The sequence below is a fragment of the Equus przewalskii genome, chromosome 26 (assembly GCF_037783145.1).
Source record: "Equus przewalskii isolate Varuska chromosome 26, EquPr2, whole genome shotgun sequence".
Taxonomy (NCBI): domain Eukaryota; kingdom Metazoa; phylum Chordata; class Mammalia; order Perissodactyla; family Equidae; genus Equus; species Equus przewalskii.
This window is the reverse complement of record NC_091856.1, coordinates 24,122,254-24,138,222: the sequence shown is the minus strand read 5'-3', so window position 1 is coordinate 24,138,222 and position 15,969 is coordinate 24,122,254. Positions and strand designations below refer to the sequence as shown.

At 44.6% G+C, this 15,969-nt stretch overlaps 1 protein-coding gene across 11 annotated transcripts in view; it reads left to right on the top strand.

The window, feature by feature from the left end:
- The window catches only part of CDK5RAP2 (CDK5 regulatory subunit associated protein 2), a 172,439-nt gene that overhangs the window by 74,671 nt on the left and 81,799 nt on the right, over nt 1-15,969 (top strand). For all 11 annotated transcript variants that reach the window (XM_070596221.1, XM_070596222.1, XM_070596219.1 and 8 more), the window contains 2 exons: nt 3,753-3,896; nt 11,496-11,593. In XM_070596221.1, coding sequence (XP_070452322.1) covers nt 3,753-3,896; nt 11,496-11,593 — 242 coding nt within the window. The remainder of the gene's footprint in view (nt 1-3,752; nt 3,897-11,495; nt 11,594-15,969) is intronic.

Sequence of the window (15,969 nt, the reverse complement as noted above, 5' to 3'; positions counted from 1 at the left end):
CGTTTATTTAACAATAAGGCTGGCAAAAATGCTTATAGTCTTCATTCTTTATGTCATTTGGACCTCAGCCACCAGGAAGGGAAGTCTGGAGAAACAGAAGCTCATAGAAGGGAAGGAACTTACTTTGGGTCATGTGACCAGTAAATGGCAGAGATGGTTCAGGCCGAGGCCTGTTTTGCTCAGGGCCCAGCTGGCCTCACTGAGGAACTTTGCTAGGATACCTGCTGCTCCTTGTTCATGCAATGCCCTTTCTCTCCTCTCTGCTTTTCCTCTAAGTGTTTCCTTTCATCTCGGAATAGCCTTCTAGTCTGATCGTGTAGTGGGTTTTGGATTCAGCTCAGACTTAGAGTAACCATGATGGATTCAACATGAGGGTGTTTAACTCTGCTTCCTCCTGAAGCCTTGTTAAGATGAGGGTGAAGGGGTGAGAAGGTGTAAACCCACAGGACTAGGAGGATGGAGGTGGTGCCACAGCAGGGTGCTGTTCGGATGGTAAGTGGATGGGCACGTGGTAACTATGTAGGATCCGCTTTCTCCACTCTGCTACTTGCCTTTGGGACGAAAAGCCAACAGGAAGCAAGCTGATTTATCCTACAGAATCCAGAAAGGTCCAGCAGTGGAGGGACCTGTTGTCTCTTAAACAGGAGATTTGGCTGGAATGCTGGGCAGTTGATCTTGTTTTCTTCACTAGCAGGAGATGGGAGTTTACTCTCTAATGACCTTAAACCAGAGAAGCCCCGGCCTGGGGGTCACCAGCTGCAACTGAAAGCAGGAGTGGGTCTCGTGAATGAAAACGAAGAGGGAGAGTGGAAGGGTGCATGCCCAGCTGTGAGTCCTCGGAGGGGAGACAAGACTGACAAATGCTGACAGCTGGGGTCCTCCCACAAAACGGCCACGTCCCCACCTGTTCATCTCAGAGTGAGGCCACCATTGGTAGGCCCTTTCCACACTCAGAGCTTCTGAGCACCTTTACCCTTAAAAGAGGTGGAAGGCCTGAGTTCCTCCAACAGGGAAAAAATGTCTAAGAAGAAAGACAACGGCCAAGACAGACAGAATAGATCTACACAGAGGAACTAGAAACAGGGAAGATGAGAAGAAAACTAGGCAGCTTTTCAAAGAACTCACCACCACGCCATCTTTAGATAAGAAATAAGGTCAGGCTCTGATAAACAAAGTATTTTGGAAAAGAAGAATGACCTATTAGAAATTGAAAGTATGATTACAGATATAAAAAGTTTAATAGAAGAGTTAGAAGATGGAAGATAAATTGAGTACGTCTTGCAGACAATAGAATTAAATGAACAAACAAAAAGATGGGAAAATGGGAGGGAAAAGATAAGAAAATTAGAGGCTTGATTCAGGACCTCCAATATATGACTAACAGGAGTTCCAGAAAGATAGAGCAGGCAAAGCAGAGGGAAGGAAAATTTCAAAGTAATAGAAAATTTTCCAGAATGGAAGAACAGATATCGCTACATTGCAACAGCCTGCTCTGTGTCTAGCAAACTGAATGAAGAAAGACCCATACCCCAAGGCATGTTGTGAAATTTCAAAACACAGGGATAAAGAGAGGATCTGAGAGGCTTCCAGAGAGAGCAAAATATAGGTCACATACAAAGGACCCGGACTCGAAATGACATCAGAATTCTCAGCAACATTTAAAGCCAGAAGACAGGAGAGCAGTGCTTTCAGATTTTTGAGGAAAGTGGTTTCCACTCCAGCATTCTGTACCCAGCCACCGTGTCAGCAAGAGTGAGGGCGGGTAAAGGCGTTTTCAGACGTTCGGTGTCTAAAATCATCTGCCTCCTGTGTACTCTTTGCAGGAAACGCTGGGAGGATGATTCCATACAAATGGGGAAATAACCAAAAGAGAGAGAGAGGGCTGGGATCCACAAAGTAGGGAGTAGTCTGGGACGTGCAGGGAAGTCTAGGCTAAGTCCAGGCTAAGGCCGGGCCACCTCTGTAGGAGCCCAGATTCGGGCCGTTGAGGGAGGGTTAACGTGGGATTTCTCCAACAAACTGAAATGGAACCCATCATTTAGCTCATGCGTCTGACTCCATCTCGAGGAATTTTCCAGTTATTTTGGAGAGTTTGGAGAGAAATTTACATTAAGTACATAATTTAGTTTTATGAACTAAGTAAACAAATAGAACAAAGCAGTTGTTACTAATTCCAAGAAAAGCAAAGAACTGAACATAAAAGGAAGTGGAATCATGGAATACTAGAGCCATGAACAGTATTTGGGTGGCCATAAAAATGTAAATGCAGAATAGTCATTTAACTAAAATTGTGATGTAAGTGTCAGGAAAAATGTTGGGGCCCGGATGATGTAAGAGAGAAATCCTTAAACTTCTCTGATAGGAGCCAGTAGATTAAATCTAACCTTAATGGGGCCGGCCTGCGGCCGAGTGGTTAAGTTAGTGCGCTCTGCTTCGGCGGCCCAGGGTTTCACCGGTTTGGATCCTGGGCGCAGACATGGCACCGCTCATCAAGCCATGCTGAGGTGGCATCCCACATGCCACAACTAGAAGGACCGAAAACTAGAACATACAACTATATACTGGGGGGCTTTGGGGAGAAGAAGAAGAAAAGAAAAATCTAACCTTGAGAAATCAAGAAATGTAAGAGTAGGAATACAGATAGAAATATGGAAGTAAATAGCAGAAGAAATAGCTAATGAGTTGAAAGTTGTTTTTTTCTGGGAGTGGGACTCAGAGGTGAGAAGGAGAGAGGTCGGGCCTGTAGTTTTCCATGTTAGCCTTACAGTACTATTTGATGGTTAAACAATGTGTGTATAATTGGACTTTTAAAAAATAAAAATGAAAAGTATAATTCAAGTGCAAGTGTTTATGGCAATTCTAGAAATTCCATGTTGGTTATTTGATTCCTAGTTCTTCCTGTTACAGTTGAGTGGATTTTTACCAAGAATTGCCTCTGCTTCTTTCTTGTTTGTGTTCACGTAATTTCCTGTGAAAGTTTGACGTGATGAATTAATTCTGGTAGGTGCTTAGGAGTAAGATGTGGTTCACGCCCTTCAATTCCGACAGAGAGTGGACAGAATCCTAGTTCAAGAGTTATCAGGTTTTTTAATAGTTAGGAATAGATTCCATGTTTGAACTTGGCCAAAAACCAGCCCTGTGTGTTGTTGGATGTCACATCTTCTGAAGGGGTCAGTGAGGGGACAGTATTGTGCATCATCATGACCGAGCCTTTCCTATATGACCAGAGGCGAGAGCAATATTTGCAGTCTCGCCTTTTTCTTCCTGGTATGGACGGTTCAAGTTTTGTTAAATTTGTAGTCTTTCAAGAGACACTAGACTTTGTTGGATTGCAATCCAGAACCCCGCTAATCACCACAGTAACCCCATAGGATAGGAAACAGATCTAGCAATCACACCTTGGCCAAAGGGGACCCAGGATTGGAACCCGGTCCCATGGGGCCGGAGCCTGGGCTTTGTCCTCCATACCCTCCGGGAGACCGTCACGGTGGTGAGATGCCTGAAGGCTTGTAACGGCTGGCACCATCCTTGCCTAAGCCGTGTCGGCGTGCTGCTCTTCTGCTGGTGTAATAACACAAATGGAGCTGCATGACAGTTTTGTAATTGCCTAATATTTTGGGAGGCTAGAAATTATTTAGAGCACATGAGTGTTGTGGAGAAAAAAGAAAATATCTCCCATAAAGAGTTTGGGACAATCTCTTAATATCAGTGTCTTGATGAAAACTTCCTTGTGATTTGTTTGGTTTCCTTAGAAATTCAATGAGAAAGACTTGGAAGCGACACAGCAGAAGGGTTACTTAATGACTGCGGAGGATCTTGAGTTCATGAGTGAAGAATTGGTAACGGAAAAGTGCTCTTCTCGGCAGTCACCAGGCAGCAAAATCATCTTCTCTGAGGTGAGCTTCACTGAAATTGGACGTTCAGATGCGAATTCATATTCTCCTCTGATACATGTTCGATAACTCCTTTGATCTCGAGATCCTCCAGTGCCTGCTTACTGGTGGCGGAGCTTACAGCAGGTAGGAGGAGGGGTTCTTGGTCTGCATTTGTGTTTGCATTTGAAACTGAGAAATCACAGCTCCTTAAAAGATGAGCCTCATATTTGCTCTCCCAGAGTTCACCTCTCCAGAACTCTGTAATCTCAAGTGTTAAGAAAGTTTTTCTGTTCAAATGCACACAAAAAAATGGCACAGCAGGCCCTTCCTGATCTGTCCCCAAGTATCTCCCATCCTCATTTTCTTTCGTTCCCCGTCATCTCTAACAACAGCTAACTTGTTGCAGGTTCCTGAAAATGCTATGTTTGTATCTCTCTGTGCCTTTGCACATGCCGTTCCATCTGCTTGGAATGCCTTTTTCCTCCTTGTTTACCCAGTGACTCCTGAACATCCCTAAAGGTGCTACTCTAGTGTCACCTTCTCTGTGGCACCTTCCCTGACCCTGCTCAGTGGTGACGTCTCCTGTTCTCTCTGATGCACAGCACTTTGCACGCCCATCCATCAAAGCGCTTACTCCTTGTGTTGACACTGTAGGCTCCACCTTTCTGCTTCCCCTCTCTCGAGCTCCTGTGCACCATGGGAAGTCACCTTGGGTAGGAACTGGCATTCATGTCTGAATCCCAGCGCCTAGCCCAGTACCTGCTAATCTGTTGAGTGAATAAATGATTGTATTGGATTGTGGAAGATGCATGTAGATTGTTTTGACCCCCCCAGCTCGCATATATTGCAACTAGGCAGCCACATATGGGAAAGGAAAGTTCACTGTAGTCCAAGTTGTTTTTTTCTTAAACCTGGCTTTAATTAAGTTCATACATTCAGAAGACAGAGAACTCTTACACAAATTAGTTCTCTGATGAATGGCTCTGATCATGACTTGTGGTTTTGTGAAGGGTGATTCTCAAAATAATTTACAACTGGTGCAACACGGGCACGGTCATCAGAACAGACTCCGGGGCTAGAGCTGGAGTGGGGTCCTGGAGGCCAGCTCTTGTGCCAGGCACCAACCCTGTAGTTACTGGATCTTGGAGGAGTGTAGACGTATTTCCGTGTTATAGCGACCAGTGCCTGCCATTGCATATCAGCCCCGGCTGAGAGGGCATCATTGCCTGAATGCTGGGAGCTCGCTCTTGACTCTGACCATTGTGGTTTTGCATTTTGCTGCTGCTTTTGAATCAGAGTGTCTGCATGGACAGTGGAGCCCTTGGGCGGGGCTAGAAGTCTGGAGGCCTGGATTTCTCTCCTGGCTCTGTTGCTTCACTTGAGTGACCTTGGGCAAGTCCACTAGCAAAATCTCAGAGGGCTAATATTTTATGAGTCTAACTTGCGTATAGTTGCTTGACTTTGACCAAATTTTGTGGGGTGTTAGGATGCACACTAAGCTGTAATAAGGCACAGCCTGTTTTGAAACCAGTAGCGGCCTATCAGGTGTTTTAGATGGACACATCTTCATGAACTTGAATACACTTTGTTAAACTGTATTTTTTTATTCATGTTTTAGTCATGTAAAAAGTGTCTAAATGTTGAACAGAATGTTTATGAATTTATTAAACAGGCTGAGTATTTTAAAATTTAATCTCACCGGTTTGCTCATCTGCACCACTTCCTTTTTAGTTTTTTTGCACTGGGCAACGTCTGTACTTCACAGAGCCCCAAATATAAAATTATTTCATTTTTAGTTATGTTTAGATCCTGGAGATGTGTAAATTACTTTGCACAGTATCCAAGTATTTTAGCAAAGGTTTTGATTCTGCTCTGCAAGACTAGTTGAAAATTGTGGGTAAAGAATTATAAATTAGCATTTAGCAATTGTAAATTTCTAGGTGTCAGTTTAAAGAAATCCCAACTGTTGCAGCCTACAGTTTTCCCCTCTTGAGACCCCTTGAGAAAGGTATACTTTTCAGATTGTAGTTCAAATGTAGGTTTCTTCTGCTATGCCCCTGGCCATTTTGTGTTGATGTAGGGTTTATCCTTTGCCCATTCCTACAAAGGACCCGAGGCTATGATGATGTCTCCATTGACTGGCCAGTCTGTTTTCCTTCTCCTCATTGTGTGATCCTGAGAATTAATGCTGGATGATCAGGGAATTGAAGAACAGAGAGTAAAACACACTGACCATATTTAACTTGCTGCAGCTAGAGATTTATAGCTTGGCTGTTGACATGGTTGGGACATTGCTGCTGAATTTCTCGAGTATTGAAATAAATGTCTTTGTTGCAGAGTTGTGACATAGCTACTGAAATAGACACCATTTATCTACCAGGCCACTAAATTGCTGTGATTACCAAGGAGTGAGCGATTAAGCTTTCTCCTTACGTATCTGCTGCCTCTTGAGATTGTGGCTTTCACATTACATGTGTTTCCTTCAAGTCATTAAGGAAACTATGGTAGAGTAGAAAAGGCCCCAGCTTTGGTGTTGAAATGTCAGTTCTGCTACTTCTTACCTCTGTGACCTTGGGCAAGTCACTTAATCTCTCTGAAACTCAACTTCCTGATCTGTAAAATGAGGAATTACATGCCTTCCCTCCTGAGAGGATTAGAAATAATGTAAGTGTATTAGTTAAGGTTCTTTTTTTTTTATTGCGGTAACATTGGTTTATAACATTACATAAATTTCAGGTGTACATCATTACATTGTGATTTCCGTGTAAATTGCATCATGTTCACCACCCAAAGACTAGTTACAATCCATCACCACACACATGTGCTTCCCCTTTGACCCTCCTCCTTCCCCCCTTCCCCTCTGGTAACCACCAATCTGATCTCTGTCTCTATGTGATTGTTTGTTATTGTTTTTACCTTCTATTTATGAGTGAGATCATATGGTATTTGACTTTCTTTAAGGTTCTTTTGGTTGCAAGCTATAGAATCCAACAGTGAGTAGTTTGAGCAAAGCAACAACAATGAAAGGGAATATTTATTGGGAACATAGCGGAGTCTCAGAGATGCCAAGGGAGAGCTGAGTAGCTGTGCCTTGGGGCTGGTGAAACCGTGGCAGTGCCATGGACAGCAGAAGTTGTAGACTCTAGCACTCTCTCTCATATCCAACAGCTCCTAGACTTCTGGTGTCTCAGTTTAAATCTCTGAATTCCAGGAGAATCGTACTGGCTTAGTGTGGGCCCAGATGCTGGCTCACAGAGGAGGGAGGGGTCTTCCAGGGACTGGCCAGGTCTCAGATGAGGCAGGGGAATGGTGGTGAGCTGGGTGGTCCTTCCGAGGTTGTGGAGAGCGTACTGCAGCGTTGGACACGCAGTAGAAGTGTGGCGGTCATAAGTCTTCCCTGGGATGAGCGGGCTCCCGTCTGGGATGTTTCTTGTTGGAGGGGCAGGGTGGAGGGTGGCGGGGGTGGTTGCTCCTGCTGAACTGGTGCTTCTCCTTACTCCTCTCTGGGCAGCCTGGCCTTCTGCCTTTGTGCTGAGGAGACCCACTGGTTTGTCAGCTCTGCTGAGGGAGCCAAATGACTTCACTCTAATGGGGCATGATTCAACGCAGGGGAATAGGTGATTGATGAAATGGGACCCAAATGGCTCCAAAGAGTTCATTTATTTAACATGGGTGAGCAATTTGCTTCTAGGAAGACGTTGACTCACTCTGACTTCCATTATGCAAAATATCCACAGGAATCTCTGCTCTTAAGATTCATATCCGTCCCTATGTTCCCTCTTGCTTATTTAATCATCAGCTCAGCAAGTATTTGTGGTGGCATTTGATCTGTGCCAGGCACTGTGCTTGGCTCAGGATGCTGCTGCCCACAAGGAGCCCTCAGACCCACGGACAGGTGGTTAGGATGCTAGCTCTCGGGTGCAGGGGGCCTGTGATGCTGGGGGGGCTGGAAGAGGGCATTTCTTTCAGTCAGCGAAGGCTTCCAGGTGAGAGTTTGGCCTGAGCAGATCCTATGAGGTGCTCTGGAGTGTGTCAGTGGAGGGGGGTGACCGAGGGAAAGTGGTGTCCAAAGAGGAGGGAGGATTTCTCCCTGGAGCTCAGGGTGGGGTTTCCCCATTCCCCAGAGTTGGAAGGAAAGGGCAGTTGTGGTCAGCTGGCAGGTGGAGAGTCGGGGCTGAGGAGAACAGTGACCTGCATAACCTGGTGAAGCTTTGGAATAGCTGCCGGAAAGAAGAAGAGAGGGGAACTGAGCCGGGCATCCAGGCCCTGACATCGCATGGGTCATCCTCTAGGGCTTAAAGCCTGGCCCAGAGCGAGCCAGTTAAGGTACAGGGTCCCCAGGTCCAGACTTGTTTCACTGGGCGCATTCATTCCACACCTGGTGTCTACTCCACCAGAAGTCTATGTTTATCTTTTTCCTAGCCCTTCTTAGTTGGCTTTGAAGTTACTTACCAAAGCATAACTTGTGACTGCCACTTATTAGCCAAATGGACTCAAACAAGTTACCTCTCCTCTCAGAGAATCAGTTTCTTCATCTGAAAAATGGGAAGATTAATGGACCTCCCTGGGTTGTTGTAGGTAGAGATGATCTATGTCAAGTACCTAGCACAGCACTGGAGCACAGGAATAATAGTTACGGCTGACATTTATCAAGTGTTTACTCCATGCTGACACCTGAGCTCACTGGGTTGGTGTGAGGATTAGATGAGAAAATGCTTGGGAAGCACTTAGCACAGTGGCTGACATACTGAGGACTTGCTAGCCTCTTTGTCTTGATATCCTGTTGAATTCTCCCCTAGTCTCTTCCCTGGGGCCCTCTGTCCATAGAGGTGGGAGCTGGGAGAGTCCCATGTAACACTGGTGTGTACAGGTGGGAGCTGAGAGAACCACACGTAACACTGTTCCTATGCACAAAAGGCATCTGGGAGCTCTTTGTGACAGTGACATGTGGCATGGTTTACAAAAGGGCCTGATGTTTCTAGCAGTCTGGGTGACTAGCTTATCATAACCAAACAGGTGGTTTCATGTTTAAAACCCTTAATTGGTTGATGGTGCCTTTGCCTAGTTTTGTTCAGGGTTAGAAGCCTAGCATCATTTCCCTAGATCAGGGGTTCAGAACCATTTTTTGCCCCCTGCATCCTTTTGGGAACCTACTGAAGCCAAGGACCTCATCCCTGGAAAAATACTGAAATGCATAAAATATATGCATAGGATTATACAGGAAACCAATTACTTTGAAATTCAGTTATCAAAATATTAAAAAATATGCTCTAGAAATTGTGCTTCTTTATTAATGCATTAAATAGCAGGATCTAGTGGTGAGGATAGCGACTGCTGTAGTTTTGAAGTAGTGATAAGAATAAATATTTTGAGATACGTGCACTGTATACCAAGTAACCATTTCTTTTGATGGCAAAGGCACAGGAAAACACTAATACTACTATGCTTTGTAGCAAGGGCAGGGTTCCTTCAATTCGTAGTAGAAAGGAAAGCTAAATTTCAGTTAGCGCTCAGTGGAAATAAAGATAGAACTTTTCCCCCTGTTCATATTCATGCAGCCCCTGAATTTTAGTCAGATTAGGAACCCCTGTCCTAGGTAGTGTGTGAACTTTAGGAGACAGCCTGAGTCAGTGGGAAATACAGGGGCTGCTTGCAGCTGTGGTCTTCCCATTAACTGAGTTCCTGCCCCCAACATTTAAGAGCAATCTGGTTCATGCTAGGCACTGTGCTATGTGTTTGGCACACAGTAACTTTATTTTTGTTAGCATTTTCTAATTATTTTGAAATAATTTCACATTTATAGACAAATGACAGGATACAGGATTTTACTTTTCTTGAGCCATCTGTGAGTAAGTTGTCCATGTGAAGCCCTGTCACCTCTGAATCATTTAGTGTGTATTTCCTGTAAGCAGGGACATTCTCCTGTAGAACACGGCACAGCCAGGGAATTAGCAGAGATCACCACTGCCGTCTAATCCTCAGACCCATTCCTCTTTCACCAGTGGTCCCGTAGCACCCTTTGTAGCAAAAGGATCCAATTCAGGATCACGTGTTGCATTTAATAGTCTTGGTTCTTCAGTCTTCAGTCTGGAACGGTTCCTCAGTCTTTCCTGGACTCTCGTGGCCTTGATACTTTTGAAGTGTCCAGGCCAGTTATATTGTAGAATGGACTTCAGTTTGTGTCTCTGATGTTTCTTGATGATTGGGTTCAGGTTAGGCATCTTTGGCAGGAATATCACAAGAGTGATGCTGTGTTCCTTCATTGTGTCCTATCCAACGGTACGTGGTTTAGATTTGTCTGTTACTGGCTATGCTGACTTTGATAACTTTATGAAGATGGGGGTCTGCCAGGTATCTTGAATATATAGTTACTCTTTTTTCCTTTGTAATTAATAAGTATTTGGGGGAAAGTGTTTGAGTCTGTGTCAATATCCTGATCTTCTTCGAACTTCCACCCACTAGGTTTAGCATCCTTTTATGTTTCTTGGCTGAATCATTTATTACCATGATGGTTGGCAAATGGTGATATTTCTGGTTCCATCATTCCTTCTACATTTATTAGTTGTTGTTTTACTATAAAGAAAAGCCCAGTCTTCCCATTTATTCATGTCAGTATGGACTCATGAATTCCTATTTTATTCAGTAGTGTATAATCTGTTACTATTGTTATTTATTTTGATGCTCAGGTTGTCCCAGATTTGGCCTTTTAAACTGGCTCCTCTGTGCTTTTGACAACACTCCATCATTATTTAAGCACTGCCTCATTTTCTAGCATGAGAAAAGGCTGTAGACATGTCTTGTATTACCCTTGATTTTCCTTGCCCCAATACTGAATTGGCCATTTCTCCCAGGATCCCTGGTTCCCTACAGCACACAGTTTAACTCTCATCTGCTCTAACTCCGTGAATTGGTAATGATTGTCCACCATTTTACAGGTAGGCATAAGAAGGCTCCAGTAAGTAACTTCCGGAGGTCCCAGAACTGCTAAGTGGCAGAGCCAAAATCTGAACTTAAAAGTTGCACATTTGTGAATGCTAATTCACGAAATTACGTCCCCATTTCATAAATGAGGAGACTGAACCTCACAGAGGTTTGTTGAGCTAGTTACCTAAGGTCACATAGCTAATAAGTGGCAGAGCTCCACCTCCGATCTCTCTGTCATCACGCTGTTCAGGATGCCTTTAAAGTGACTCCCTTGACTTCTGTTTTAATGTAAGTCCCTCGTCCCTAATACTTGTCAGGTTTTGGTTTATGAATTTCCTTTTTTTGGAGCAAGAACAAGTGTGGAAAGGCATTCTTTGTAGCGTTGTGAAAATGATGATCAGCGGCTCTGAGACGTGGCGATATCGCGATGGGCAAAGCCGGGTAACGGTGATGATTCCTTTACAGCAGCTCTTCAGTGTGGAAAGCACAGCTCAGCTTCCTGCCCAGGTGAGTGATGGGCAGCCATTCCCCACGCCTCCTGCAGGTGGTGCTCTCTGACTGTGGCCTGCCCCGGAGCCTGGCACAGGAGATCACCCTTGTTTGGATTTAAGAATTAGCCACATAAGTTTGCATAATGTAAGGATGTGCTCTTTTAAAATTCTTCCCTTAATGTCAGATGCCCATTGTCATTTCCAGGAAAAGCAACAATTAGAGTATGAAGAGCTGATTCAGGTCTTAAAGAAAGAGCAGGACATCTATACCCATCTGGTAAAATCTCTGCAGGACTCAGACAGGTAAGGGCTGTTTGGACATCACGCACACATGAGTGCTCACCTGCTCACACACGCATGTTTTGAATAAATGCTGGTAGTCTGTGAGGCAGCACAGGCCTCTCAGTTTGCTTAGGAAGCTTCAAGTGCTCGCGTGGTGACTGCCTTATTTAAATCAGGTATACCTATTTTCTATCAAAAATTGTCTGATGTTTGGCAATGAACTTAGGATAAAAATATAATAATTACTCAGATTTTTGTAATACTTTGTTATAGATTTATTTTTTCTTTTTTAATTGTGGTAACTGGTTTATAACACTATATAAATTTCAGGTGTACATCATTATATTTTGATTCCTGTGTAGGTTACATCATGTTCACCACCTGGAGACTAATTAACATCCATCATCACATACATGTGCCTAATCATCCCTTTCTCCCTCCTCCCTCCCCCCTTCCCCTCTGGTTAACCATCAATCCAATCCCTGTCTGTATGTGTTTGTTGTTGTTTTTACCTTCTGTTTCTGAGTGAGATCATATGGTATTTGACTTTCTCCCTCTGACTTATTTGACTTAGTATAATACCCTTAAGGTCTATCCATGTTGTCACAAATGGGCAGATTTCATTGTTTTTTTTTTTATGGCTGAGTAGTATTCCATTGTGTATATATACCACATCTTCTTTATCCATTCATCCCTTGATGGGCACCTAGGTTGCTTCCAAGTCTTGGCTATTGTGAATAATGCTGCAATGAACATAGGGGCGCCTGTATCTTTATGCATTAGTGTTTTCATGTTCTTTGGATAAATTCCTAGCAGTGGAGTAGCTGGATCATATGGTAGATCTATTCTGAACTTTTTGAGGAATCTTCATACTGTTTTCCATGGTGGCTGTACCAGTTTGCACTCCCACCAGCAGTGGATGAGGGTTCTCTTTTCTCCAAGTCCTCTCTGACACTTGTGGTTTCTGGTCTTGGTAATTATACCCTTCTGACGGGAGTGAGGGGTGTGTAGTTTTGATTTGCATTTCCCTAATATTTAGTGATGTTGAACATCTTTTTGTGTGCCTTTTGGCCATCTGTATATCTTCTTTGGAGAAATGTCTGTTCAGATCTTTTGCCCATTTTTAAATTGGATTGTTAGTTCTTTTAGTGAGATGTATGAGTTCTTTATATATTTTAGATATTAACCCCTTATCAGATATATTGTTTGCAAATATCTTCTCCCAGTTGTTAGGTTGTCTTGTTCTTTTGTTGATGGTTTCCTTTGCTGTGCTGAAGCTTTTCAGTTTGATGTAGTCCCATTTGTTTATTTTTTCTATTGTTTCCTTGCCCAGTCAGACATGGTCTTTGAAAATATGCTGCTAAGTGATACTGAAGAGCATACTGCCTTTGTTTGCTTCTAGAAGTTTTATGGTGTCAGGTGTTATCTTCAAGTCTTTAATCCATTTTGAGTTAATTTTTGTGTATGGTGAAAGATATGGTCTACTTTATTCTTTCCCTGTGGCTGTCCAGTTTTCCCAACACCATTTATTGAAGAGACTTTCCTTTCTCCACTGAATGTTCTTGGCTCCTTTGTCGAAAATTAGCTGTCCATAGATGTATGGTATTATAGATTTAGAAAGTGCTTCCATGTGTATTATCTCATACGATCCTCACAGCTCTTCTGTGAGGTAAATAATATTGGTATCCCTATTTTCTGTGAGGCCATGAAAACTACGAGAGGTTAAGTGACTTGTCCAAAGTCACTCAGGTGGTGAGTGGCAGAACCCCGGGACTCAAACACGTCTATGTGTCTTGGAGTGACTTGTGTCTTTACGGAATTGTTGAAACTATTTGGTACCAGTGAGTTGCGGGGAGGAACGCTGATTACAGGCTCGCAGTCTTGATCTAGCCCTGGCTCTGTGTCCAGAGGCGAGTGGCCTGCTCTGGGCCTCTGTTTGCTCATCTGTAAGTGCAGGGTTGGCCTCAGGGATTTCTCATATTAAGAAATCATCTCTCTACACACTGAGATAGTTACAGGTGAAAGGATATGATGTCTGGGGTTCATTTCAAAACCATCCAGAAATGGAGGGAGTGGGCGGGGATACTGAAGGAGCAAGATTGCCTGTGGCTCCCTGATTGTTGGGGCGGTGGATGGGCAGATGGGGAGGGGCTCGCTCATTAGGTTGTCTTATTTTGTATGTGTCTATTTATTTTCCACAATAAAAAATTAAAAAACATCCTGCCTCCCTGCTCCTCTCTGTGCCCTTCACTCTAGCTGTGTGAAGTCTACGTTGTCCCTGGGCCGTGTGTCTCCTGCCTCTGCCTTTGCGTGGATTTCCGTACCCTCATTTGTCTCCTGCTAGTCCTTGAGAATTCATCTGGAGGCCCAAGCTAATCCCCAGGACATGTTGGTACATTGTGTGCATGTCTGCTCCCGGCCCACATCCTGCTGTGGCCCAGGAGCTCCCTCAGGGCGGGAGTCCTGTCTTGTCCCTTTCCCAAGGCCTGTCCTAGCGGCTGGTGTGGAGCAGGCACTCGGGAAATGTTCTGTGGGTGAATACTCCCCACACCCCCCCAGTCTTCTAAGTTATGAGATAATTTTCAGATTTTTAAATCTGAAATGAGATTAGAGAAAATGAAAACATGCTTATGAAATTCTGAGAGTAGGCATCACTCTCTGAAAGTGAGTTTTTTCAAGAAGCCTCAGCTGCTAGTCGTTTTCACTGGGCTGGGGGGAGGGCAGGGGGGCAGTGGTTGAGTAATGCTGGGAAACTCCAAGGGGGAATGGGCGAAGTGAGCTTAATTGCACATTTTCTCCGGGTGGAAGCAGATTTGATTCTGGGCCCTGAGCGGCCCTGTGGGTGGATATGGATGCTGTCAAGCCTCCTCAGCATCGTGGATGGCTCTGCGTTTCATAGGCTCTTTCTTAATGAATAAAAATGTGGGATGGGATCAAGGTGGGTCAGGGCCGTGACTAATAGGAATGCTTAAAAGCTTTCCTGTTCATCTTCAGAGTCAAAATACGTTTAGGGTGAGACAGACCTGGGTCCACATCCCAGCTCTGCCATCCAGCAGCTCTGAGCTCTCTGGTAAGTCGCTTTTCACTGGGCCTCAGCATATGTGTTTGTACAATTGAGATTGGCCTGCTCACCTATCCACCTACCTATTTACCTGTCTACCTACCTACCTCACAGGGTTGTTTTGAAACGGGATGATGATGTGTAAGGCCTAATTCTAGCTGGCACATGGTAAGCACTCAATAAATGGTAACACTTATTAAGAATAATAGCAACGTGAAAAGCTTCTGTATGCCTCAGTAGCCCAATAAGCATGAACCCAGCTTGTAGGGGCTTTTGAGTCCTCAGGCCTGGCCATATCCAGAGGGCAGAACTGTGGGCTAAGGCAGGTAGAGCCCCCTTTGGTAACTCCAGCATTGCTCGCTCTCTGGAAACTGGCAGTAAAGGTGGATGACGCTAGGGTCATCTGATGGACTTGTAATTGTAGCTGGAAAGGGAGGGCAGGGAGGAAGGAAGCTAGTTATGGGCAACTCTATGCCTGGTCCTTTCCCCTTCACTGTGTGTTGCTCACAGCAACACTTAGAATTCTGTCAGTGGCTTCGTCCCCATAATACAGAAGGGGGAATCTGCTCTCGGAGATGTTAAGGGTATCACCCAGGCTTCCACAGTGAGGCATTGTCAGAGCTCAGCTCTGCCTGGCTCCTGAGCCCAGGCCCTTACTGAGGCATTGGCACTAGTACAGATGCCCTGCCCTGTAGCTCAGAGTTTCTCAGCCTCGGCGCTGTTGGGATTTGGGGCTAGGTAATTTTTTGTCGTGAGGGGCTGTCCTGTGCGTTGTAGGATGTTTAACAGCGTCTCTGGCTTTTACCCGTACATGCCTGTAGCACCCTCCCCTGCCCTAGCTGTGGCAACCGACAGTGTCTCCAGATATTGCTGCATGTCCCCTGGGGAGTTAGACTGCTGTAACTCATGAGAATCAGCAAGTTTGGCTTATAAATGCCATTTTTTGTTTGGGAGTTGTTAGGGTATGTGAGGGAAGGAAATAATGTTTGTTGAGCACCCGTATGTGTTAGGCACTATGCCGAGCTCTTTCTTATATAACATCTCAGTTAATCCTCAAAGCCATCTTGAAGGAAAGGTATCAACCCCATTTTACAGATGAGCATATCAGGACTCAGGCAGTTTAACGGACTTGCCTGAGGTCAGGGAGCTAGTTAGGGGTGCTGTGCCATTTGGAGCTTGGATCTCTCTGACTCCTCATTTCTGCTTCCCCTGCTACATTCCAGAAGGAAGAACGCACAAGACTTTCATTTCTCTCTGAGTGAAGCACCTTTTGTTCCACCAACTCCTCACACCTTGCAGAGATTCTGGAGTTGGGGAAACATAACTGACAGACAGA